Source organism: Octodon degus, unplaced genomic scaffold, assembly GCF_000260255.1.
Source record: "Octodon degus isolate 3935 unplaced genomic scaffold, OctDeg1.0 scaffold00002, whole genome shotgun sequence".
NCBI classification, from domain to species: domain Eukaryota; kingdom Metazoa; phylum Chordata; class Mammalia; order Rodentia; family Octodontidae; genus Octodon; species Octodon degus.
This window is the reverse complement of record NW_004524578.1, coordinates 35,998,753-36,026,440: the sequence shown is the minus strand read 5'-3', so window position 1 is coordinate 36,026,440 and position 27,688 is coordinate 35,998,753. Positions and strand designations below refer to the sequence as shown.

General features: G+C 36.0%; 1 protein-coding gene across 4 annotated transcripts in view; it reads right to left on the bottom strand.

Moving 5' to 3' along the window:
• Ranbp3l (RAN binding protein 3 like) overlaps positions 1 to 27,688 on the bottom strand; it is a 62,498-nt gene that overhangs the window by 9,225 nt on the left and 25,585 nt on the right. For 2 of the 4 annotated variants that reach the window (XM_023711999.1, XM_023711992.1), the window contains exons 2-9: positions 16,073 to 16,131; positions 15,171 to 15,210; positions 14,685 to 14,762; positions 13,757 to 13,831; positions 11,911 to 11,982; positions 11,446 to 11,585; positions 8,156 to 8,244; positions 2,619 to 2,703 (exon numbers count right to left, since the gene is read on the bottom strand). In XM_023711999.1, the coding sequence (XP_023567767.1) occupies positions 2,619 to 2,703; positions 8,156 to 8,244; positions 11,446 to 11,585; positions 11,911 to 11,982; positions 13,757 to 13,831; positions 14,685 to 14,762; positions 15,171 to 15,210; positions 16,073 to 16,131 (638 nt within the window). The remainder of the gene's footprint in view (positions 1 to 2,618; positions 2,704 to 8,155; positions 8,245 to 11,445; positions 11,586 to 11,910; positions 11,983 to 13,756; positions 13,832 to 14,684; positions 14,763 to 15,170; positions 15,211 to 16,072; positions 16,132 to 27,688) is intronic. The other 2 variants (XM_023712006.1, XM_023712004.1) reach the window with 1 other exon arrangement.

Below are 27,688 nucleotides of genomic sequence, written 5' to 3'. Positions count from 1 at the left end.
AGCTTCCTGTATGCTGAACAGGGAACTCTACCCCTCTTGTTGGAGGACTTTGGTTCTCATTGTTAAACAAAACAAAACACTATAATCTAGTTACCACTGGCCTATTTTGGATGGGCGGCAGCCCAGGAATAATGGCAAAAGTACTGGTGTCTCAGAGGAAGCTCGTGGCCATTCCATGCTTCTACTAGCCGGGAGTAATGCCTAGGAAATGCAGCCCTCATATTAGTTTCAAGTTATTTCAGCATTTCCCCAAATTCAATCCTGCTATCCACTTCATGGAAGAAAAAAAAATTATATGAAAACTCCACTAAATATGTCAGAGGATACCTGTGTAGCAAGAATTCTAACTTTTCCGCCAAGGCAATTTTTTTTTTTTTGCCAACAATTACATTTGAAGCTGCATTCTTAGGAATATATGCATCTAGTATGATCAAAGCTTAAATAAAAAATAAAACAACTGCCATGTTATATACAAACATGGATAGGCCCCTACAGAAGAGGGGAAAATGGCATGATGATACTTTTATATTTTGGCTTATATCTTTTCCTTTATGAATTCAAGAGTCTTTTGCATTTTTTCAGACATCAGGTTATCTGTTTAGAATTGGTAGAGATCAATATAATTATTTTCATTTTAAGAAAATACGTTTTTTTAAAAAGAAAAATAATAGAAACCCTGGATCTGAAACTCACTCTAAAAGCACATGGTCAGCCAGTAATCAAAAGTACATCTTGGCACCTACATTTCAAGGCCATTGGTTTGCAAGATTGTAGAGCAAAGCTACAAACTATCTCCATAGTTCATGTCATCTATTACTATATTGCTAAGTGAAGGGATTAGGAAATTTAGGCCCTCTTATTAATCAAATTTAAAATCCTCATTGGAAATGTGTTCAAGTTCCCTCAACCCAAACCTCTATAATCCTGACTGAAGCTCATGTCCCCTCTCACTGTGTAGCGTCCCCTTGACCTTTATGTGATCACTTACCCAGATGGCTTTCAAACACGACTATACATTAGAATCACTTGATAACAGGCTCTACCTACAGAGATTCTGACATAACTGCTTTAGGGTGAAGCACAGGCATAAAAATTCTTTAAAGGTGCACCAGATGGTTTTAACATGCAGCCTAACAAGAGACCAGTGCTTTCTGTGTTATAGGAACTTAATACATGTTTGATGAGTTCAAGTGTTCCATGAGGGCTGGAAGGCATCTTAGTTATGTCTGACAATTTTACAGAAGCTATGGCTAGTGTGAAATTTAAAGAACATAGAACAAATGTGTCTAAATATATTGCATGGAAAGTAACCCAAGAGCTGCCAACATTCTGATTTGGGTCCAAAGATGAGAGTCAATAGCTCTAGGATTGGTGGAGCTAACTTTCTTGGGAATGGCAGGAAGGTACGTCTGAAGCTAAAGAGCTACAGTACTACTTAATGGAACTGAGTGATAGCCTGAAGCACGTGTAGAATAACCAGAGTCTTAAAAATGATTTATAAGGCCGGCTAGATAGCTCAGCAGATTAAAGTGCCTGCTTAGCCAGATGCAGGGTCTGGGGTTCCATCCCTGACATGCTGTGTCAGCCCCACCCCCAGAGCACACTGAGACAGTGATTGAGACTGGCCATGGTGGCACACACCTGTAATCCCAGATCTTGCGAGGCTGAGAATAGGAGGATCACTATGAGTCTGATCTGTGTAGTGAGACCCTATAGACCCTGTACCAAATACATTAAAAAATGATTCATGAAAGCATTAATAATTTTGGAATTACCTGACACTGTGAGTTGGCCCTTCTATTAACCTAGACCTTTACATGTGCTTAAAAACTATCTTTGCAGCTTTCTTAGGATTCCTCATGTAACTTGTAACAGAAAGACAAGCAACAATCTGGGGCATCTTTTAACCATTATCCTGGCCTGGGAAAAAGCTGAAAGAATCTCAGAGCTGTGGGGCACAGATAAAATCAGAGTCACAGCTTTGACTTGCTGTGAAGTTCCCCTTTGACTATGCTGTCTTAGAAATCAGAGCTCTATAGAAGGAAGAGCAGCCACTGCCTCCTGGAGGGAAATGCCCGGTATTAATTAAGGAGGATAGGAATAGTAGCAATTCTCACTGGGTAAATGTATTTCCCTAGGCAAACAAAGCACTGTGATTTTTCCTCTTAAATTTCCAAAAGAAGTTATACTAATGCTTTTCGATGTAAGAGCTTAAAGGGTGGAGTCGTAATTAATTAGAATACACTGGTAAATGGTGTTGAATACATCTTATTATAAAATGTTATTTAAAACTATATTAAAATGTCACTACAAGTTAAGCTTATTTAACTACTGCAGATAATTCTGGGATTTCCTCAGGTACTTCTGCTTTAACATGACTCAAAGAACTATTTAATATCTCACATCAGTAATAATGATATAATTATGCAGTACTTTTCCTGTCTGGGTTTCTCTTATTCTAACTATGACATGCTCCCAGGAGAACCTTTCTAGTTAAAGACAAAGAGTATGCCTTTGAATCCAGTATGCTACGGTTCAACACTGATTTTAATTAAATTTGCTTTCAGAAATTTGGAGTGACAACCCTATCATAATGAAAATATTTACCGAAATCTTACCAAAACTCTTTCTACCATGTTTTCTCCAAAAACAAAGTTGGAGCTGCAGCTTTTACTACCATATTTATCTTCATTTGGTGAACATCTGAGAAAAATAAAGAAGCAATTTGCTCTTTTAGATAAATCTGTTTAAGCCTTAGCAATCAAAAATAATGAGATGATTTAATAAACTTGTATAAAGAATAAACATCTACTGCCTTTTTTTGGTCCGACATTAAAGAGAAATGAAGGAGAAAAAAATGAGGTAGGTATGCCACAAGGTGATAGTCAAAACATTTGCCAACTGATTCAGAATTGGTGTTTACTTTGCGAACCATTTTGGGCCTTTGTCTGTACCGACTGGGTGACTGGCTGTGGGAGCTGTGCCACTCTTGCCCTTCTGTTCTTCCAGCACAGTCTCTCAGTTGGTGGCCATTCTTTTTTTAAATTTTATTTTATTGAGAAACAAATAGCAATGAGACCGTTTCAAAACTGATTAATAGGACAGTTTCAATAATTAATATATTGTACATTGTTATCTTCTTAGTGGTTATCCATAGTACAAGATGCAGACAGAATATCTTGTCCAAACTATTAGTACAAATCTTTCTTCTTATTGAATTAAGTGAAAGTAGCTGTATATCTATCCTAACTATTCTATGTATACAGATACAAAATGGTCCTTCCTTTGTATCCCCTTTTTTTTTGTTTAGTCCTGTCAGAAATGGGTATTCCATTGGCATCTAAATACTATAGGTGCGTGAATTCAGCAAAACAATCCAACACAGTCCAGCAGTCCACAACAGTAGTGGGTTATCTGCAGAAGTTGTTGACTTGAGCCTTTCATAGCTCAGCATATTAATATGGCTTTACTTTATATACCTAGTTTTTATACTTTTCTGCTGGATGGTTAAGACCAAGGTAAAGCAAGACCTATGTAACAAAAAATGTAACTTTTGTATCTGATAAGGTCAGTCAAGTACCCTCTGGAATTATCCTGTAACCCTGTATTGCAATTTGCAGATCCTTTGTCAGTGTCAGCCATGTGTATAAGTCATGGCCATTGCTTGACCAATTTGCTGTCTGTGAAAGCCTGAGAGAATGTCTTCTCTCCAGGGGACTCTCCTTAGGCACACTCTACGTCATCGATCATGTTGCTCTGTGGCCCCATAAGCTCCTTGATCAGAAAATTTGGGACACATCTGAGTTACCTGATATTCCAGTATAGGTTCTCCTATGTCATGAGTCTTCACTGACCTTGAAAGGCTATGGTCAAAATGTTGGCTGTCCTTGCAACCCTTCTATTTCTCTAATTTTTGATCTGCAAACTTAGGTTTTTAACCCTCCAGAGGAGAAGTTTATTATTACCCTACAACTTATGCAGTTGGGTTTAACTTCACTATCTGTCTGAATATCAAACATCTTAGGCATAACAGGGAGCGGGTATTTTCCATCAAGTATTGATATGTTAAACATTAGGTGGTAGCCATTCCTCTGTGTCCTGAATGGCCAAGGATGACTTTAGCAATCAGGGATCATCAGGACAAAAGGAAAGCTGATCTGTCTCATCAGTTATACATGGATGTGCACTAATTTAATTTTTTTTACTTCAAGAAACTTTTTTAAAATGATGTTTATATGATAAGGACTTCAAAAGCATGCAGTTCTCTCTTCATAGAGCTTAGGGTTCTCCATTGCATCTCCCGTGTGCACAGTGAGCCAGCACAGCTGAAGGAGCCAACTCAAGAAACTCGGTGTATGTCTACAGCTATTTTAATGTTCTCTCTGATCAAGCAGTCCTTTGATATCACCAGAAATACTAAGAAATATTAACTTCTTTTTGTCATACTGGAGATCAAACCCAGGACCTTGTTACTCACCTTTTTAATTTTTATTCTGAGACAAAGTCTGGCTAAGTTGCCTAGGCAGGACTTGAATTTTTGATCCTCTTGCTCAGCCTCCCAAGTTTGAGAATTACAGGCAGCACCACCACATTCAGCTTAACTTTTACAGAGTTACATCACTTTCCTGTGTGATCATGCAGCTTATGTTAATAAATAATGGATAAAACATAATATAAAAGAGCTAGGAAGATAGCTCGGCAGTCTAAACATTTGCCTGCAAGTGCAAGGACCTGGGTTCAATCCCTGGTACCACATGCCATGCTGGGCATGCTGTGCTAGCCCCGAAACCTGGTGTGGTGGTATATACCTATAATCCCAGAGCTGGGCAGGCTGACACAGGAGGATCACTATGAGTCCTAGCTGTGTAGTGAGACCCTGTACCAAATAGATAGATGGATAGATAGATAGATAGATAGATAGACGATTAAAATTAAAAGAGAGAAAAAAGAAAGAGGAGGAAACACTAATCTAATCACCAGGTCTTTAATGCCTAACTAAAGCTGCATCATCCCTTTGAAACATCCTAACCTAAGCCAATGAGACAATGAAGACACCCAATACTAATATGATATTTGAAACATTACAGATATTTTGAAAAGCATTTTAAATTTGTATGCTTATAGCCTATGTTTATAGCAGCACAATTTGTGATAGCTAAATCTTGGAAGCAACCAAAATGCCCATCACCTGAGGAATGGATGAAAAAGATGTGGTGGTTTTATACGATGGTGTACTACTCAGCTATAAAGAAAAATAAACACGAAGCCTTCATGTATAAGTGGATGCAACTTGAAGACATAAGTGAAATAAACCAGACCCACATGTGTAAATATTGTACTGTCTCCCTAATGTAAGAACTCAAAAGAAGAAATAAAAATTAAAACACAGTTAAATGGAAAGAGAGAACTTAAGGATTAAACAACGTAAGGAGAGAAAGGAAGAAATTAGGAAATATGGCCAGGGCAAAAAAAAACATACATTTATATAAACAAGATGGTAAAGGGAATGGTCCTAAGAACTTCCATCAGGTTTTTGAAAATGAAAGTTAACGGGTAGAATTCTCACTATGACTAACTCTATATGTTGATATCTGTGGACTAAGTAACTATATTGCAGACAGCAATGTGTAATGCTAAAACCATGCTTAAAAAATACTTGTCATTTTGGTCTTCTAAATGCATACTGCTCCTAATGTCATATCAATTATTGCTATACTCTCTTTAAAGTAAATGTATGTTTTAAAAAGGTAATATAAGTAAACAAGGGACAAGAAAACAAAAATGTAGCAGGATTGTACTGCTACAATGTTAAATGTGGTTTGATTTCTAAATATCTGTGTAAAAATGTATAATTGTTTTTTAGCATTCTGTAGGGATTTAAATTTTAGAACATCCCTGGTTGTTGGAAAATAGCAGTTCCATTTTATGTCTAAGGTATATGATATTCAGACAGATAGTGGTGTTAAGTTTAACTGCCTCTGTTATAGGATAGTAATATCAGTAAGTGTCTCTTCTGGATGTTTAACAACTAAAGTTTGCAGACCAAAAATTAGACAGATAGATTGGCTAAAAAGATAGCCAATATTTTGGCCCTAGCCCTTCAAAGTCAGTGAGGACTCAGGACATAAGAGAACCTCTGCTGTGACATCCTGTAACTAAGTGCTGTCCCAAATTTTCTGATCAAGGAGATTATGAGGCCACAGAGGAAATGATCGATGATGCATAGTGTGCCTAAGGAGAGTCAGCTAGAGAGAATAAATTCTCTCAGGCTTTCACGAGAGCAAATTGGTTGAGCAATGGCTGTGACACATTCAGATGGCTGGCACTGACAAAAGATCCACAAGGTGCTGTACATGGTTTCGGGGTAAATCCTGAAGGGATTTGACTGACCTTGTCAGATAGCAAAAGTAACATTTTGAGTTATATGGGTCTTGCTTTATCTAGGTCTTAACCATCCAGCAGAAAAGTGTAACCACAAGATGCAAAAAGTAAAGCTATATTAATATGCTGAGCTATAAAAGGCTGAAGTCAACAACTTCGGACAATTGCCAGTTGTGCTGATAACTCACTACTATTATGGACTTGGACTGTATTAGGTTATTTTGCTGAACTCAAGTAGCTACAATATTTGGACTGGAATCAATTATGAAAAGACTCTTTAAAGATATCTCTAAATATAGCTTTTCTAACAGCAATGGAACACCCATGTTTGACAAAACAAAAAAAAGGGATATAAATAAAGGACCATTTTTTAATGAAAAAAATATATATGTGTATACAAGATAGATAGAATAGATATACAGCTACTTTCTTTAGCTCAATGAGAAGAAAGGTTTGTACTAATAGTGTTTAGACAAGATTTCATGTCTACATATTGTCCTCTGAGTAACTACTATGAAGACAACAATATGCAACATATTAATTATTGTAACTGTCCTAGTAACCTGTTCTGGAAACTCTTTTATTGCTATTTTATCTTTTTTCTCATTAAAATGAATAAAATTATTTAAATTTTGTATCTTTATAAAACATCTTTTTTTGATCCCCAGTAATAAATGAATGAATGAATGAATGAATGAATGAATGAATAATTTTTTCAAGCCTGGCATGATAATACAAGCTTGTCATCCCAAAATTCAGGAGTCTGAAGGAGGAGGGGAGTAGCCACCAGTCAGGGCTACATTAACAGCTCAATAGCCCATGTACAGCCTGAGTAACATAGCAAGATGCTGTTTCCAACCCTTCTGGGTATCTACCCAAAAAAGTTAGGGACATCCTACATGTATAACCATGTTTATAGCAGCACAATTCATAACAGCTAAATCTTAGGAATGACTTACATGCCCACCAACAAGTAAACAGATAAAAATTATGGTAGATACACACACTGGATTACTACACTGTTGTAAAGAAAAATGAACTTAAGTCATTTGTTGGGAAATGGATGCAACTCATGACCACAATGCTAAATAAAGCAAATCAAAAGCAGAAGGTTAAAACTGCATGCCTCTTTCTTATATGAGACACCCAAAGTATCAATGAGTTAAAGAGCAAAATAAAAAATAGATGATAGAAAACAGGAGATAGACTTTGTAGGGATGGGCAGGGGATCTGGGAATGGGAGGAGGCAGAAGAGCTGGGAGGGAAGGGGAAGTAAAAGTGATTAAGATGTGATGCACATGTGTAACGATTCCCCAAGATAAGCATAATTATCACGTATTGCACATATATCCTAATAAAAAAGAAAGTCCTCTTAAACGGAATTCTTCCAAATTTACATAATGTCAGAAAATTATTTTCCAAGAATGCTTATAATAAAATAAAGAAAAAACACTCTTTTTTTCATTTAGGTTGAGCATCCTTAATCCAAAACTCTGAAATACAAAATTTGAAGGTTTTTGAGCTTTGACATAATATCACAAGTGGAAAATTCCTAGCCTCATGTGATGGGTCACCATCAAAATGAATAAAGTTAATAAAAATATTCCATAAAATTGCCTTCGGGTTAGATGACTAAGGTATATATGAATATAAATAAATTTTTGAAGGTTTATTTTATTATGTAATTCAAATGTTTAAGAGTTTTTTTAAAAATCCAAAATCTGAAACAATTCTCTTCCCAAATATTTGCTTAAGGGACTCTATACTAACTTACCCTACTAATGTTGCACCTAAAAAATGTTGGCCTGAAATTCTGGAAGTTGGTGAAGTTTCACTTGATAGATTGGAGTTCCCCTCAGAAATCTGAAAGAAAAGAAAGACACCAAAAATTCATTAGGATTACCTTACTAGAGGAACATCAGACAAAGAAATAATAGTTATGTCGAAAGCTTTCTATGTTCAAGTACTGCCCTGATCTTTTTATGTAAATCAACTCCTTACAATGCCAGTTTACTCCTTACAACACCATACACTTTATATTTCTATTATCCACATTTTATAGATGAATGAACTGACGTTAAAAGCTTAAATAACTTGCTTAAATCACACACTACAGAATGCAGCTGAACTCCAACACAGATCTGTCTCACGCTGGACAGTAGACTTTGCTATAACATTCAGAAATCTTGTTGCCTTTTGTACTTTCACCTTTTTAGTCAAATGAAGTTAATTCTTGTTTCTAATTTAGTTCTTCTATTTAATCCTAATGACCTACCATGACAGCCACCTAATTTGAGAGGAAGCTCCTCTTTTCATAGTGAGAGTTGTTACTAGTCTCTTAACAAATGAGTTACTCTGTCTTATGAGCATATACTTTGCGCATTACCTGTACTAATACATGCATGTACAAGTAAGGAATTCTAAATTCTCTTTCTATATAAGGAGACCTATGTTTGGTTTAACATTTATATTATTTTGTGGATAAGTCTTTGTCACCCTCTCAGGGATTTGCAAAGATGTTTTGGAGGTTCGTGTTTTCAAAGGCAGGTGATGTCTGTTTCACTTAAATTTTTCTATCAAACAATAAAAATAAATTTTTGCATTTTATCTTTTTTAACAGGAATTTAAACATCGATGAATATGTATCAGGAGAACATATGTGTGGTTAGCAAAGATCAAAGTACATATTCATGACCCACTCAACTTATTTCTCAGCTAAGATGGTTTATTTATATTTTTGTTGCTTAAAATGTTTCTTTAGGTATATATTATTTGATGCACCCATAACATGAGATCACTGCTTAATAACAGGATGAGTAATAATGATGTTCATTTATATTAATAAGAAATACAAAAATAATTATTCTATAAAATTTAGCTGGGGTACTTTTAACTAGTGGCAAAATACATTCATTTGGTTAAAACTCTTGCACTAGATTTTATACATAGTGTCCATAGTAGTGTCCATAGATTCTCAAATAATTTTCATAATACTGAAAATTCAATAATAGCCATATTCATTAGGATTTTTCAGTACTTAAAAATAATTTGTACCTATAAGGACTTATAAATTACTCAAGAGGAACTGCTTGTAAACAAATGTCAGTTAAGCAAAACTGTAAGAAACATGTTAATAAATTTTTTACAATATACAATTAAAGATTTATGCAAATCATGACAAAAATATTTACCTAATTTTGATATCAAACATATAATCAAAATTTCACTACCATTCCAGATCAAATGCAGTATAACATTTTTATGTTGGCCAACTTATCATACTTTTTCTTACATAATTTAAAGTAAGTTAACATACTTTTTCCTAAATAGATACAAGTCATAACTTATATAGCATGGTGATAATTTTTATTTTTATTCATTTTTTTGATAATTTTTAAATTATATTTCAATGCAAAATTTTATTACTACATTGATCAAAATTAAAAATATATTCTACTTACAAGCTACTTATTATATAAGTAGTTCAATAATTGTTTAAAGATTTTTAAGAATTGTAATGAGTCTCATTAAATTATATCTTACAAAGGAAAAGGTTTGGAAATACAAAAATGTTGGCAAATACTGACCAAATTTAACACCTTCATTTTACTGAGAAAAAGAGAATGTGATGTGCTTTGGATCAATGTAGGTAGTTACAGAGGCTGAATTAAGTTTCATTCTGATTTTTTAAAATTGAATCAAAGGGACTATGTTTTTCACTTATGTTCTTTTATTAGTTTATTTTAAAGAGGAAAGAAACAAAAACAAGTAACAAGAACAAGGACAAAAACAAAGCACCCTAAGGCAATAAAAGTGGTACAGAATTTCAAAGCAAGAACAAGAAATTAGCAATGGTTATTATATTACACATTTTTATCATCAAATTTGTTGCTCAGACTGCCTGATGTATGCATGTAAGACTGATCAAATAGTTAAAACATTACTCTTCCTTTCCATAAATGTAGAATCTTTATTCTCTTGTTCTTTCTATTTTTAAAAGTTATTTTAAAGAGGGTATAAAAATAGATAAGATATTATAGAAATGATACAATTTCTTTAAAAAAAGAAGAAAACAAAAACAAGATGAAAGGCATTTCAAGGTGGTTGTTTTACATTATGTTGCCAATGTAGCTGCTCACATTACAGATATTAGTATGCAAAATAGGTCAAGCTAGTAATTTTAAGTATTAATTACTACGTTCAAAAAACTGCTAGAGGACCAAGGGGATAGCTCAGGAGTATACATGCCTGCCTAGGAAGCACAAGGTCCAGAGTTTGATCCCTGGTACAAAAAACCCAAAACCAAAACCAAAAACCAAAAACCAAAAACAAACAAAGAAACCTGGTAAAAATTAGTAGTAGAATAGGAAAAATGAACAAATGAAACCAGACGATCAACACTCAGTAGTTTGGTTGGAAACAAATGGCTGATGGAATAACCCCTCAAATTCTGAGCAGAGTCCCTATGGTGCCCCACTCCTCCTAAGTGCCTGCTTCTGCCGGAAGGCACAGCTAGAGCTATAGCAATAAATGACCCCAGCGCTCGTATCTGCAATACCTGCACAAGATGAGTATCTGCTTAGAAAGGTTTAGAGTGAATGATCAGACACTTCAGCAGTTAAGGGAGAAAATTCTTTCTGGGGCAGGTAGGTGTACCGGGTATCAAACTTAGGACCTCATGTTTGCCAGGCAGGAGCTATATATATCCCCAGCAGTTGATGGAATTCTTATCTGCCTCTGTTTTTCTGTTACTGGGGGTTGAACCTAGGGCACTAGCTACATCTCCAGTGCATTAGTTGAGAGACGATCTCATTAAATCATTACTCTGTTCATCCTCTCGTCATCCTCCTGCTTCAGCTTCCCAGAGTGCAACTGTAATTTAAGAGAAATAATTTAATAAAATTAACAAGGGCTTTTTGCTGCCTAGCCTGAGTGTTTATTAAGCCTGACAGTTGCTTAAATCTCAGGTAAGCCCCTACTATTGGAAGTGGGAGGTCCAAAAACAATCTTCTATGGAAAAAGATGAGGGGGTGGGGCCAGTCATACCATAGGGGTTTTTCTTACCTTATGTTTTGTATTTTCGTTAATTTTGCAGGATTCTAATTCACTGTGCTGAAATATTTTTCTTACATTTTCACAGCTTTGAGCTTGAGGGGGCTGCAAAATAGCAGGTCTTAGAACATATTCAGAGTGTTTCACAGGACCTTAAAAGAATAGAATTAAAGAGTCAATATATTCTAGTGAAATACTCTTCTCCCTACTTTTAACTAATACGTTATTTTTTAGCATCATGATTAAATGGGCTAATGTTAACTAATCAAATCACCAACCACTTCCTCACTGTCTAGCCTTTGCTTTTGTAAGTTTTCATTTGGACCACAGAGCCTGGCTTACCAAGTGTTTTTATCACTCATGTTACATAATTTTCCCCTACTTGCCCCCCATATAACCAAAACACACATATATACAAATTAAAATATAGATAGTAAATGCAATATTTCTGAGGCTCTTGGAAAGGAAGCCACATACCTTGTTCTGCGCTGTTCATATAAAAATTCCTTTGCACTAGAGTTGGTGTCATAAAAACATTTGGTTTTTTTACTGTAAGAGAAAAAAAGATTTAAAGTCATTGAAAGTGAGTTACACTAGTGGGAGTCAGAACACACTGCCCTGTGCTCACCAGTAGGTGTCACTATTGGTACTAACCTAAGTGGGAGTGTCCCCTACAGAGCTGGTTCTGGTACAAACCGGATGGACAAACTTTCACTACTTAATACTCTTTCTCAACTCTCAGAAATCTAAATGAAATATCTGTCCCAAAGAGAAAAGATTGTCTTCTTTCTAATCATAAACAACTATGCTGTATGCAGCTGCAGATTAAAAATCTGAATTCATAATTGACCCTGAGTGCATTACTATAAAACATTTATAGAATATTATAAAACTATTAGCAAAGTCTGGCCTCCAATCATTCTTCAATAAATATATCAGAAGACAGAAGTAAAGATGATCCTTATACTGAATTATTTTTCTGTAAGGATGTTGGCAGGATAAGACTGGGACAGCTGCAAGCATACCATTTCTATACATTTCAAGGGGCAGGAAAATCCTCATTTTTTTTTTTTCAGCACAAGGGATCAAACTCGGGACCTTACACTTGCCAGGCAAGTGCTTATGCAGCTGAACTATCTCCCCAGCCCAGAAAAATCTTCTTTATGGCAAATGGCAGAAACAGCAACTAGTTAATGGAGATGATGAAATAATTGTTTTTTTTTCAAAGTATTGTATTACAAATGTGGAGGTAGAATTGCTTCTCAAATTAGAATCTAACATAATGATTTTGTGATCTTTATTATTGAAAACCAACAGTAAATCATCCATATAAAAGTATTATTATTTTTCTCATTTTCAACATCAACATTCTGCACAATAGAAAATGTAATGGTGCTTATTGATATAATTGTTGCTTTATTCTTTCTTTGAGTGTGTCTGCTTTTTTAAAATGAATTTAAATGAATTGAAGTAGCTCTGTAGGTAACTTAAAGCTATCACTTTGCTTTGTATGCAAATACAATTAAAAAAACCATTTTGCTTCTATAATTAAGCTATTTCTCCTAATGTGTGTAGTTTGTCAGTGGGTTCAGAGGGGTCTACTGAGCTAGGAACATCTCCTCAGTATCTGAAAGGTACCTGACATGATGTTGTGCACTTACACTTGTACTTATTAATAAAAATATGGTCCATTCATTTGCAAACTCTAGTTCCCAGGTACAGGGGAAAGGGTTTAAAAGAAATGAGTAATTTTATATTTTAGTGGAAAACTTAGGAAAGGTAATTGATAGTTGGGTAGAAATAAAAGCAAGGATAAAAATCATTATTTTAATGAGAAGAAAGCCAATCATTTCACAGATTTTGTTAAGCTAGTTTTACTTAAAAACAAGCTTCAAGTAAAGAAAAATAGTGTTTTAATTAGTGAAAATCTCTAATGGAATCACATCCTAAACATTAAGATATAAATCTAAAGTATAGTTATATACTTGAGTGTTACGTAAGCTATGTAAATAGATAATAATACATAAAATAAAGTAGGTTGCTTTTATTTTATGAGGTTACTTTTCATAAAATAATTGCTATCATAAATATAAAGTCTTACAAAAGTTAGGTTCAAACTTCCTACTCACAAAACAAAGCAAATCCTGTATGAATTTATAAGTAGTAATCCTCAAGTATACATCCTGCTACTTTGCCAAGGCCTCTGTTTGATTTGTTGTTAATGTTAACATTTTATGATACCTGAAAAGATAAACTTATCATTAATAAGAATGACTTTGAAAAGCAGAGTGTCAGGCTTGAGGTTCTAGAAACTCTTCATTACCTGGCCCAGAAGGGGGAAAGGTTGGGAGGCCAGTGAAGGATGTGGATCTCAGGCACTTCTGAGACAAGGCTGACACTAAAACCAGATCACAGACTCAAATTAATAAGAGGTGGGTTGTTTCTTTTGATTTGGATTTTTGGTGTTTGAGAAAAATTCTAGATCACCAATTTAGAAAAATCTTTGATTTTTTAATCAATAAAAATAAATGAATAGTGCCTTTGGTGAGGATTTGTGTGTGTGTGTGTGTGTGTGTGGCTGGCTCAGCCAGCCCTGGGATAGGGCTGGCATGGCTTGTGGTGCCAGGGATTGAACCAGGGTCCCTGCAGTTGCCTAAGCTTGCCTAAGCAGGCATTTTGGTCCACTGAGCTATCTCACCAGACCCTATCTGGCATGAAGATGATCGCAAGGAATTGACACTATAGGAGACATACAGACATACTATGAGGTTGAAATATGACCAATTCCTAAGTTCTGAGGTTCTAGAACTGCTTTGATATAGATGACAGACTAAGTTACTGACTCAGAACACAGTGTATGAGACATGCTTTTTAAAGAATAAGTATTCATTTATTCAAATAGATGGTCACTTTTAAGAATTATATTTTCCCCAATTAAAAAGTTAATACAAACTCAATACAAAAATTCTGCATTGATGAGGAAAACATCAATGCTTGGAATTCTATTACAGCACCTAAAATAATGATCGCTAACACTGTGGCTTATGTGCTTCCAGTATTCTTTTTTTCCATAATAAATTGAATTCTTAAATACACACTATACAATCCACATTACAGTTCATTTTCATACTAAAATGCAAATGTTGTCCAATGGGTAGACTTCTAACATTACCCTTTCAGAAAGTTCCTTAGTAATTTCCCTTTCAGAATAAACTCAACAATGGACAGCCGACACTCAAGGCTATACCTACCTCCACGGAACGCAGAATCTGTGTTATGAAGAGAAAAAGATGAAGATCGCACACGCTTCCTTGAGAATCCATTACATTCTGCAAGAAATTCAAGAGGACGGGTAAGATCACTTGCAAGGCCTCCGCCTATGATCTGGTAGGGTAGACAGAAATCCTTTTGTGTACCTAGGTCATCATTTGTAACATGTTAACTTTTGAAACCCTGTTTTAAATATCGGGGTTGATAGGGTGGCAATTACAAACTTATAGTGATATTAATATAAAACAATTAGCGCAGTGGAGAACTGTGAACTTTTAGTCATTCACATCAGCGTTTGGGGGAACTTGCATGCCGTCTTTCATAACAAAAGACAAACTATATGCATGAATAAAAACAAGCAACACCATTAAGTTCCACAGTGGCTGTGCCACATGGCAAAATGCTAGTGCCTTTTTCTTTTCCACTGAACAAAGGCTGATTTTGCAGTACAAAATGTGAATCATTACCATGTTCTGCTGCTTCGTGCAGGGCGTCTTCTGCAGGTCTCTGAAAGGACACAAAGCTGCCAATGAGAGTTGAACATTTGCTGTTTTTGCATCAGACTTCACCTGTCACTTTATAACATAGTTATCAAAAAACAGCCTTGTCTGGCAAAACAACTCATCTCTGTTCACTAGGCACTGAGTCAAGAAAAAATTCAAATCGAGGAGAGCAGTTTTGTATTTCTGTGACTACAGGACCACCTGTGGGAGGGTGCATAAAGTATAGATTTTGGAAGCGTACACCCCTAAGATTCTGAAGTGGTTGATCAGGAGCAAGAATCCACTTTTTAAACAAGGCTTGGAGGTTGAGTTTTTCCTTTATTTTAGTATGTTTTATGTGTACTGAAGTAAATGATCTACATAAACAAGAATGGATACCAAGAAAACAGTAACAAGCTAATATGACAATGCTATTAATGTTTTGTGTCCTAGATGATTTCAGTGTGACACTCAAAAAGTAAATAAGGTTATTAAAATCCCTGTTACATGAATATCACAATTTAGAGTTCATTTTAAAGCTAGCTGTAGGCTAGCTCAGTGGTAGGGATCTATGAGGACCCTTGGTCTTCCTGCTCTCTTTCAACCCCCAGCCATTTCAAGTCCCTCCAAATAAACATATGCTTTTAATAAAACAAACTGTCACCCAGTGCTTCAGAACCAGTTTTCTGGCTTCTCTTTTTGGCCAAACTGACTTCCATAAATGCTTGCTCAGTTAATGGTTTGGAGGCTCTACTTTGACTGAGGCGAATGACAGGTTAAACCTAGGCAGCAGCGATACCTCAGTAGAACCGGCTGCTTGAAAAAATATTTTCTTTGTCAAAGTCACAGTAAAGAAGGTAAAAACAAATAAAAGAGCTTTAGCTTACCTTAAATGTTTGTTCTCCCTTGTCAAAAATAAATGTTGGTTGAGCAATGACAGATTTTTCTATGAAAGATAAAGAATATTTAAGACAATCAAAGCATACCCTGAAATCTACAAATATTTGAACAGTTTTTTTGTTTTATATTTTTTTGCCTTTGGTCAAAATATTATGTGGGAGTTAAAACTCAGGCTTAGCATGTATTCAAGTGTAAGTTTTATCATTAATTGTCTATATAATTTGGAAAGCTTAATATCTCTATCTTGATTTCATCTGAACACAAAACATATAACAGAACTTACCTCATAGAGTTTATGTGAAGATTAAATGAGACTTTTAGATTAAAATTACTTAAATTTAATAAGACAAAGAAAAGCCTTAAAGAAGCAACAATAAATGTTTGACACACCACCAATTCCTCATTCCATATCCAGTAATGAGTATTTTTAGTTTGTCTTTGTTTTGCAATGCTGGTGACTGAATATATATATATATATATATATATATCACAAATTGAACTCAGGTCCTTGTGCTTGCTGGGCACGCACTGTGCCACTGAGTTACAACCCTGGCTCTTATACATAATAGACAAATACTCTTCCACTGAGCTACATCCCCAACCCCTAATTCCAATCCTAAAACTCAGAGCTGATATCACTAAATGATTGCAACATACATATTCTTGATGAGTCCAAATAAGACTTCATTATTCTTGTCATAGCAACCATTGCCAACATATTGTCTTGGAATGCACTGAGGTCATTTGCCAGCCATGAGAAAAATAAATAAAGCTGTATCTGAGAAGCTTCTAAAAGTCACCACATGATTACATTCTTCACATGCAGAGAGAAGTTCCCCATTACCCTACAATTTTATTCCATAAGATAGGGCCAGAAACTGTCAGACTACCCTTTGTGATCCTCCAGGAATCTTATGAGCTTAAGTATCTTCTTCTAGTTCAGTGAAATAAATAAGCAGCTCAGTTTTTCCTGAGTGCTTCCTGTGCTATCTGCTCTTGGAGCCCATAGTCTCATTAAAAAATTCCCAATCACATGTTGGCATTCCAAACCATATGAATAACTACTTGTTCTTTTTCAGAGCTCTTTCTCTAGTACTTACATTACATTTAAGGAATGATATTCATAGTATTCTCAAAAGCCAGGAAATATACATATATAGAAAATAGATTTTTTGAATATGTAGTGGAATACTTCTGAATTAGAATTGTTAATGAAGCTTTAATAAAATGGTTTTAAGATAGTCCTACTTAAAATAGCATGTTTTGGCCTAAACCTAGACAAATAATATATTTATTTTTGCTCTGTTAAAATATAGAACTGAAAATTACCTCACAGACCTAGGAAAATCATTCCTAAAACTTATTTGGAACCAGAAAAGACATAGAATAGCAAAGGCAATCCTGGGCAACAAAGACAAGGCAGGAGGCATTAAAATTCCTGAGTTGAAATTATACTACAAAGCTACTGTGATAAAATCAGCCTGGTACTGGCATCAAAATAGATCTGAGGATTAGTGGAATAGATTAAAAGATGCAGAAGCCGCTAAGAACACACTCAACCACCTTATATTCAATAAGGGGCCAAACATGCTCACTGGAAGAAAGATAGCCTCTTTAACAAATTATGCTGGAAAAACTGGCTCTCTACATGCCAAAAACTAAAACTTGACCCAGGTCTATCACTATGCACTAAGCTAAAGTCAAAATGGATTAAAGATCTAAACATTAAAACAGAAACACTTAATCTCCTGGAGGAGAATGTAGGAAGAACTCTGGAAGACACAAGGGTAGGCAAAGAGTTCATGAATAAAAATCAAATCATATGGGTAATACTTGAAAGAATGAACAACTGGGGCCTCCTCTTATTGAGAAGTTCTTGCATGTCAAAAGAAATTACCAACAAAGTGAAAAGACACCCACAAATTTGGAAAAAATATTAACTAATAAGCACTCAGATGAAGGTCTGCTCTCTAGAATTTATAAAGAACTAAAAAATATTAAGGCCCCAAAATTTAATGATGCAGTCCAGAAATGGGCATCCAAGATGAACACACACTTCTCAGAGGACAAAAATAAAGAAGCAAATAAATGTATGAAAAAGTGCTCCACATCACGAGCCATCCATGAAATGCAAATTAAAACAACACTGAGATACCATCAGAAAGAATGGCTATCATAAAGAAACCAACCAACAACAAATGTTACAAAGGGTGTGATGGAAAAGGAACCCTTCTCCACTGCTGGTGGGAATGTAGACTGGTGCAACCATTATGGAAATCAGTGTGGAGACTCCTTAAAAAACTAGAACTGGAAATCTCATTCAATCCAGCTATCCCCCTACTGATAATTTTCCCAGAAGAACTGAAAACATCATATCATAGTGATATATGTGTACTTATGTTTATAGCAGCACAATTTGTGATAGACAAATCTTGGAAACAAGCAAGATGTCTGTCACCTGAGGAATGGATGAAAAAGATGTTGTATTTTTATACAATGTAGTATTATTCAGCTATAAAGAATGATAAACTCAAAGCCTTTATATTTTAGTGGATGCCACTTGAAGATATACTCATAAGTGAAATAAATCAGACCAACATGTGTAAATATTGCATAGTCTCCCTAGTATAAGAACTCAAAAGAAGAAATAAAAATAGAAAGGTATAACACAATTAGAAGGAAAGCAAGAACTTACGGATTAGACAAGGAAGAGAGAATTAAGGCTAGGAAACATGACAGGGACAAAGCCATTTATTCATATGTACAAGATGAGTAAGGCAGAGATCCTGAGAATATTCAGCAGGTTTTTGAAACTAGCAGTTAATTGTGGGATTTTCACCCTGACTAACTATATGCTGATATCTGTGAACTAAGCAACTGCACTAAATAGCAATGTGTAATACTAGGGTCATGCTTGGAATGCCTGTCATTCTGGTCTTATAAATACACACTGCTTGTCATGTCATACCAATTACTGTCGTACTGTCTCTCAAGTAAATGTTTGTTTTTAAAAAAGAGTAATAAATGAAAACAATAGACAAGAAAAAAATGTCACAGGACTGTCCTGCTACAATGCTGTATATGGTTAGATTTCTAAATTTTTATGTAAAAACATGTAATTGTTTATTCCAATTTTTAAAATATTTTTTAAATTTTTTCTTCATGTTCTGTAGGGACTTAAAGTTTAACACATTAATACTTGATGGAAAATACCTGTTCCACATTATGTCTAAGATGTTTGATATTCACTTTGTTGTTGTTGCTGTTGGTTTTTTGTTTGTTTGTTTGTTTTTTGTGGAACCAGTGATTGAACTCAGGCTCTTGTACTTGCCAGGCAAGCACTTATTCTACTGAGCTATTTTCCCAGCCCCAAGGTTAAGCTCAACTGTCTATGTTGTATGGTAATAATAATAAGGTTCTCTTCTGGAGGGTTAACAACCTAAGTTTGCAGACCAAAAATCAGAGAAAAAGAAGGGCTGCAAGGACACCCAACATTTTGGCCCCTAGCCTTTCAAGGTCAGTGAGGACTCAGAACATAAGAGAACCTGTACTGTAACATCCTGTGACTCAGTAGTGTCCCAAATTTTCTGATCCAGGAGATTATGGAGCCACAGAAGAAAGTGATCGATGATGTAGAGTGTGCCTAAGGAGAGTCACCTAGAGAAAAAACATTCTTTCAGGCTTTCACAGAGAACAAATTGGTCAAGCAATGGCCATGACTCATCCACACAGATGACACTGGCAAAGGATCTACAAACTGTGGTACAGGGTTTCAGGGTAAGTCCTGGGGGTATTTAACTGACATTGTCAGATACAAAACTTACATTTCTTGTTATATAGGTCTTGCTTATCTTGTTCTTAACCATCCAGCAGAAAAGTACAAAAACAACATATAAAAGCAAAGCCATATTAATATGCTGAGCTGTAAAAGGCTCAAGTCAACAACTTCCGACATTGCCAGTGCTATGGATAACCCACTACTATTATGGACTACTGGACTATATTGGATTATTGTTATGAATTCACACACGTATAATATTTAAATGGCAATGAAATACCCATCTCTGTCAAAACTAATTTAAAAAGGGGGTATAAATGAAGGACAATTTTGTAAAAAATGTGTATATCTACAAAATAGTTAAGATAGATATACAGCTACTTTCTCTTAATTCAATGAGAAGGAAGTTTTGTAGTAAAAATGTTTGGACAGGATATTATGTTTGCATCCTGTAGTATGAATAACTACTATGAAGACAACAATATGCAATGTATTAATTATTGTAACCGTCCTACTAACCTGTTTTGAAACTGTATCATTGCTATTTCTTTCTCAATAAAATTAGTAAAAAAAAAAAAAACCATGGAACGAAAATATACAAAAAATGAACTTGGAAACATTAAAGGGAACAAGTAAGGAATGCTGCTTTTAGCCTGAATGGTATATATGATAATCTAAGAAACCCACTTTTCTTGTAATTTAGCAAATATTTAGTGTGTGTGTGTGTGCGTGTGCGTTTGCGTGCTGTGGTGGGGGTTGGAATATATGGTCTGGCTGAAGATTTATTACTGACAGTGCAACCACCCTCTCTCCTTCACACTGCTCAACACATTGTCAGGTTAAAATTCAAGCAACCTATATCCCCCCAGATTCTGTCCCCTTCTTAGAATTTCTCTAAGGACAGAATTAAAGCGAGTATTTATGACACCAGTGAATTTGTAGCAGGCTTTTTAGCTGACCCAAGAGATTTTGAAAATTAAAAAAATTTTAAAACTATATTTTAGACTTTCTGTTTTGTAATGAATTTATTTATCAATTTTCTCAACAGATACCTATTGAAGTATGACTACTATGTACAAGACATTTTCAAGGTATGATAAAGAAAGCTATAAAGAAAAGTCTTCATCCTGCCGATACGAGGGGTAGAAACAAAACAAAACTGTCAATTATAGAATTATTTAAATTCAACTGGGATAAAGGTTACAAAAGAGAAGTACCAGATTCCAGGCAAATGAAAATCAAGTATACATATCTGCTTTTAGGGGTTGTGGTAGTGTTCCCAGGAGAGGAGTTATGTAGATAGAGTACATTAGCAAGGCAACTATGAGCAGAAGGCATCCAAAGCTGAGGGAGAAGCAAATGAAGCGTCTCTGCGGAAGAACAGAGCTTGGCAAATTCCCATGATAGGAACTAGTGTGCCCAGCACTCTGAAAGGAAAGAGGGAAAGTGCTAGAAATAGGGAGAAAGATGCAACTGGAACTTTGTGAGGACTTGAAAGGTCTGCCAAGTTTTTTTCATTCCAAGTAAAATGAGAAAGCAATAAGGGAATACTTGCTCTAATACACATTTTTAAAAGATCACTCTGCCTGCTGTGTGGAAAATGAAACAAAGGCGAAGGACTGAGAGGAGAGAAAATAAGGAACCTAAGTTAGAGGCTAGTGTAAATTTTAAAAAAAGAGCTGATGTGGTTGCTATTTATTAATTTAACAATTTGTATCTATAGTTGCTTTTGCAGCAACTGGATTTTTAAAAAGTTTAAAATATAGTCTTCTGTTACAAGAATAAAAATGAGGGGATATGAAGGAAATACTTCAGCACTGAAATACTGTTCTTGTTTTTCCTGTTTTAGGGTTCATGTAGCATTTAATGAATTCCCATATTCATAGTTATTTTTTAAATCTTTTATTAAGTGGAGACATTGGTTCATCTCATAAAGATTTCAATGAGAGTTACAGCTTATGTCTAGATGTCCGCCAAAGCCTCATATACTTGAGAGTTGTGGCTTTTGGAAGGTGGTTGGATCATGGGTGTGTGACACTGGGTTATGGATGTGTGAGAAATGGCTTAGCCCACTGATTGGTGTAGCATAGTCCTAGCTGAAGGGATTACTGAAGAGAGAAGCCTAATTCTAGGTGTCGGTGTCACCAGTCAATAAGCTTGTAACCTGATGAACTCAAAAGGGAAAGATTACCAGCTTGCTGCTTCTCCCTGCCCGCCCAGGAGTTCTCTCCTGCGCCATGCTTGTCTGCTGTGCCACCCGGCCTTGGAGCCAGCCAAACACACACTGAAATTTCCACAAACTGTGGGCTGAAATAAACATTTCCTCTTTACCTTGTGGGTATCAGATATTCTGTCCCAGCAGTGGGAAAGTAACTAAAACAACTGAGTATCAGCTACAAGAAAGGACACGAGTACTGTGCCAACTACAAAAATCAGTCTTGATTTACTTGTAATTTTGCTCTGTCATAGTGGTACACTGACTCAAGGACTTCCATTCATCTTGTTTAATCTCTCCAGTGACCAAGCTTCCTGCACATGAGCTTTAGGGAGTGGTCAACATCCAAACCACAGCCTTGACACACATCTAACACAGGTTCTTTAAAATAAATCAAGTTCTAGCTGAGTAATATGCACAATCCACGACCATGCTGAGGGGGACATATCAGTATATAACAAAGACACACGTCTTTTGCAAACTTTTTGGAGTTGAATGACCACTCACATATACTTCTAGTTCCTCCTAAAAATCAGAAATCACACAATAATAACATGCTTTAGGGAGTAGGGGGAAAAACACAAAACAAGCAAAACTAAAGAAAAATAATAGCAACAGAGTTCCGGAAGTTGGAAAATGAAAAGATGCATAACTGAGTTAGCAGACCAGCAAAGATGAACTGCAAGCTCAAAACAGCAGTGAAGATGTTAAAGAGTAATCTGGTTTGCCACAGAAACACTAAAGTTCAGGAATTGGCACCACTGAGGACTGCTAGGAAAAATGCAGTTTTGCTGAAAAAAAAAAAGGAAGATGTTCCACCTATTCAACAGCAAAACAGCTCTCCTAGCCAGACAGAAGTTTGGACTGTTATTCTTTAGCAAAAAGACAAAATAACTGGCATAATTTAAAAAGAATATTCTGTAATGAAAAGAGTGGAGTGAGGTGAAAATTTATGTTGTAACAGTTCTGAGGTGTTTCTCTAACAGATTATCCCAAGTTTAGTGATTTTAAACAACATGATTTATTATGTCACAGTTCTAGAGACCAGAAGTCTCTAGAACTGAAATGAATTTGCAGGTCTGTATTCTCTCTGGCTGCTCTTGGGTAGAATCCTCAGTATTTTCAGCACACAAAGGCTTTTCTCATTCTCCAACTTGTGGCCCTCCAGCCTTCCAAACTCTGCTTCTCTGTCACAGGCTCTCTGACTCTGACTCTCTGGCTTTCCCTATCTACAGAATCTATGTTACGCTCCCTGTTCAAAGGCCTTCAGGTCAATCTCATCTACAAGCTTTTTGTTGTCATACAAGCGTGCATTTCGACAGACTTCGGATTTTAGACATCTCACAGGAGATGTCATTCCATCAACCAGGTGTACACAGTACTAAATTTTTATTCTACTTGGATTGCAGAACACTAGCATTCAGGCCTACTTCACCTAGAAAGGAAACTACATTTTTCTCTGCAAAGTCTGACCAACTCACATGAAAACACCTAAATGTTCTGATGAAAAGCTTCCTTGATGAATGATCAATCTTCAGTTCATGGGCATATACCTGCTAATCAGGTTTCACTGCCTCTCTCTTAAGTACAAGCAGGCTGTCAAAGGTCACCAGACATAAAACACAGCAGTAAGGAATTAAACAGCAGACAAGGACATTGGATGAAAAAGACAACATAGAGAATGTAGGTGTATAGTTGTACATGTCATTAATATAATTATAAATTTTAGGCAGCCATAAAATATACCAGAACATTATCTTTTAAAAGAGCAGAGTATAACCAAAAAAAGGGGATACAGATGAATGTCCATTTTGTATCTGTGTATGCAGAGTGGTTGGGATACATATGTAGTTACATTCTCTTAATGAATAGAGTGATTTGTTCTAATGGTGTTAGGATATCATGTCCGCATCTTGTACAGCAATTAGCCACTAGGAATTGTGTTAATTATTGAAACTGTCCTACCAATTTGAATTGATACTGTCTCATTGCTATTTGTTTATCAATAAAATTATGGGGGGGGAAAAAGCACAATAAAAGAGCAGAGTATAGCTGAACATGGTGATTCATGCCTGTAATCCCAGCTCAGAAGGCTAAGGCAGGAGGATTGCCGTGAATGAGTTCAAGGCCAGGATAGGCTATATAAACAAGTTCAAAGCTAGTCTGCCCTCCATAGTGAGACCCTATCTCAAAAAAACAAACAAAAGAATAGAATAGAATAGAATAGAATAGAATAGAATAGAATAGAAAGAATAGAATGGCAGAGAACAAAAACATTTAGAAATCAGGCTTTAAAATAGGATGTAAAGTCAGTAAAAGAATTAATATTGATTGTATTAGTTGATACATTGTGTCAACTTGGCTGAATCAGCTCCGGCAGCATGGGGGCCTCGCCCTTCAGGTGGGCAGGGCCCAGGAATTGAGAAAAGCAGGAAGCCCCCTGCCTGGTTTCCTGCTGCCACCCGCCCTGCTTCTGTAGAAAAGTCTGTGAGTCTCCGGAGGAGCTTGATCTCAGCAGCCGCGCCACTTTGGAGGAGCTCCGATCTTCACTGTGGAGCGCTTATCTTCACAGTCAGCGCAGAGGGAAGAGAGAGGCTTGATGGCCACCGCAGCTGCTGCTCCTCTTCTGCTCTTCATTGTTTTCTGCCGCATGAACTGCTGTTGTTTGCCTTGGAGCCAGCGGAATATGGACTGAACCCTCCAGTAACTGTGAGCTAAATAAACCTTTTCTTCCTTCATTTTGAGTGTCGGGTATTTGTCCCAGCAACCAGTAAAAAGTAACTAAAACATTGATCAAAACAATTAGTAGAAGATTTGAAAATAAAGTTGAATAATCTACAAAGCAGAGTAATTGAACAGAAATGAAAAATAGAAAAATATAAGAAATACTTGATAATTAATTTGACTCACTTAGATATCTGACTTCTACAAGCTGAGAAAAAGAGAATATAGAAAATAGAGGGGCTGAAATTATCAACAAATTGATAATTAGGCTTCTCCTAAATTGAAGTATACAAGTTTTGAGGTTCTAAGTGCCAAGAATGCTCCAGGCATGAAAATAAACCCATATTGATGGTCATCATACAGTCCTAGAACCCCGCTGACAAACAGAAGGTTCTAATGGCCAGAAGGCAATAAAAAAGATCAACTACTAAGATATCAGAAATCAAAATGGCTTTAGCTTTCTCAACAATACTGGAAATTAGAAATCAAAGAGACTGCTCTTTCAGTACTCTGAGGGGAAATGATTTCTACTCTAAAATTATACACTGGTAAATATCTGATTAAATGTGTTGATATAATAGAAACATTTCCAGACTGCAAGTTCTTAAATGTGTGTCGCACATCACCATTGTCAGGATGCTTCTGGAGAATGAGCTACCAAAAGCGCTGGTAAACAAAGAATCCAAGACATAGGAACTGATTCAAGAGAGGTGAAGACAGTCTCCCAGGCAGTTGTGAGAGAATTTCCTCAAGTGAAAGGAATACACCATCATAGGCAACCAAGCCAGAATGGGAGAGGCCTCTGAGAAGACTCCAGGAAAAGGAATCCACGAGATTGGACACAAACTATTTGCTTTTCTCAAGTGATTCGATATTTTGAAGGCTACTTAAAAAGAAGAAGAAAATTTTGGGATCACCTGGTGATATGTATTAATGAACTAAGAAAACAGCAGTGAAAAATATGACACAATCATCAACTCCAGAGGAAACAAAAAGTTTGTGCAAGAAAGAAAAGGTAACCCAACACATCTACATGGTTCAGTTGCAGTGACATTTACAGAGTGACAATAATGTCAATATAAAATATCATTCTGATCCAACTTATAATTCAACAAAAAGATTCTTTGAGATAGGCTGTGTAGTTCAGGCTGGCCTTGAACTCATAATGTAGCCCAAACTGGCCTTGAACTTATGGCAGTCCTCCTGTTTCAGCCTCCCAGGTACTGGGATTATAGGCATGTCCACCATGCCTAACAACACAACAATTTTGAGAAGATAAGATAGTAGAAAGTATGCACATGTGTGGTAGTAAAGATTGTGGGATCCTGGGGAAATCTAAGAAAGAATGCTAAATTCTTTCACAGTGGAGAGTCATTATTGTCTAAAAATAAAAATGAAACAATAGTACTATATGCATGATATGTGGAAGGGTGGAGGGGAACAGCCACAGGATGATCTGGGAGAGTTGGATACTCTTGCTTCTGGGGATCAAGAAGAAAAAGGGAAAAAAGGGACATGGAGGAGACTACAATTTTTTCAGGAAAGACTTGTGCAACCATTTTATTTCTTAAACCACATGAATATGTGTAACCTTGTAAACTAAAAAATAATAGAAAAATTCCTTTACCACTATAATGTCAGACACTATAATTAGAGGGAAAATATCTCATTAACTTTACCAAGACTGTATCTCTCTTTTTTTGTTTGTTTGTTTTGTTTTTTAGTACTGAGAATCCAACTCAGGACCTCTCACTTGCCAGGCAGGTGCTGCACCACTGAGCTATATCACCAGCTCCACATCTCTTATTGAGTTATGCTGTATAACAAGCTTTTCTTGGGTTTATCTGTTCTTGCATTGAATATATATGGAAATAAAGTGTGCGAAAGATGCAATCTCCAAGCTCAGCAAACAACTGGAACTCACTCTGGACAATTGTACACTTGCTCCGTATACACCATCCAAACCCCAGAAAGGTGTTTTGTGTTCTAGCCCTCATCTTTACCCAAAATACTAACCTGAGCCTCCAAATAAGAAGTTACTGAAAGGTTTAAACACCTGCCTGGCAAATGCAAAGTACTGAGTTTGATCTCCGGAACCAAAAAATAGTTACCTAGAATAGTATGTATTCTTGTTATAGTTTAGGATTCCCAAATGACAACACAGCCAGAGCTCACAAAAATATAAATTTATTCTTTGCCTATATTGTGTGTGGCATAAGTCTTCTGTCCCTACAAAATGAGGTGAGTTTTTAAAATGTTATCCTGACTCTGTTTTCACATATGTAGTTGACACTCAGTCTCTGACAAACATTTATCAACGAGGAAAACAAATGGAGGGTTTTGTTAATGTATCATCTTGGCAAAGAAGATTTGCAAGATCTACTGAACCAAAAATGGGTCCCAAAGCCAAACAGGAGAACCTTTGGTTCAGTGTCCAAGTGGGCCTTGTGAACAGGCAACTTCTAGAGATACCCCACCCCACCTCCATGTCTCTACTATACAGCTTCTACTATTTGGATACTTTCTTGAAGCTTGGTAGTTTAGGGAAGGTGGAAAATGAATTCTCCACATTGTATAGAATCAGAGTATACTATCCAGGGATGAAAAAGGATGCAGAAAGAATCTTTTCAGGAAAGATGATGACAGAAGCCCTCTGCAGTGGAGTGGATACTGCCAAACAGGACCCTTCTAATTGCTACCAGGACTAGGATTACCCACTAGGACAGTAGACCTGGAAGGTTCTGTATGACTTCTGTCTTTCTTTCCAAACTTTTCCAAGGATCTCCATCGTATCTTTAATTTTTTCTCCTCAGACATTGTCTCTTTTGTTCTTGAACATTTTTCCTTTATGTTCCTACCCTCTTAAGTCTGTCACTAGTATCTGGC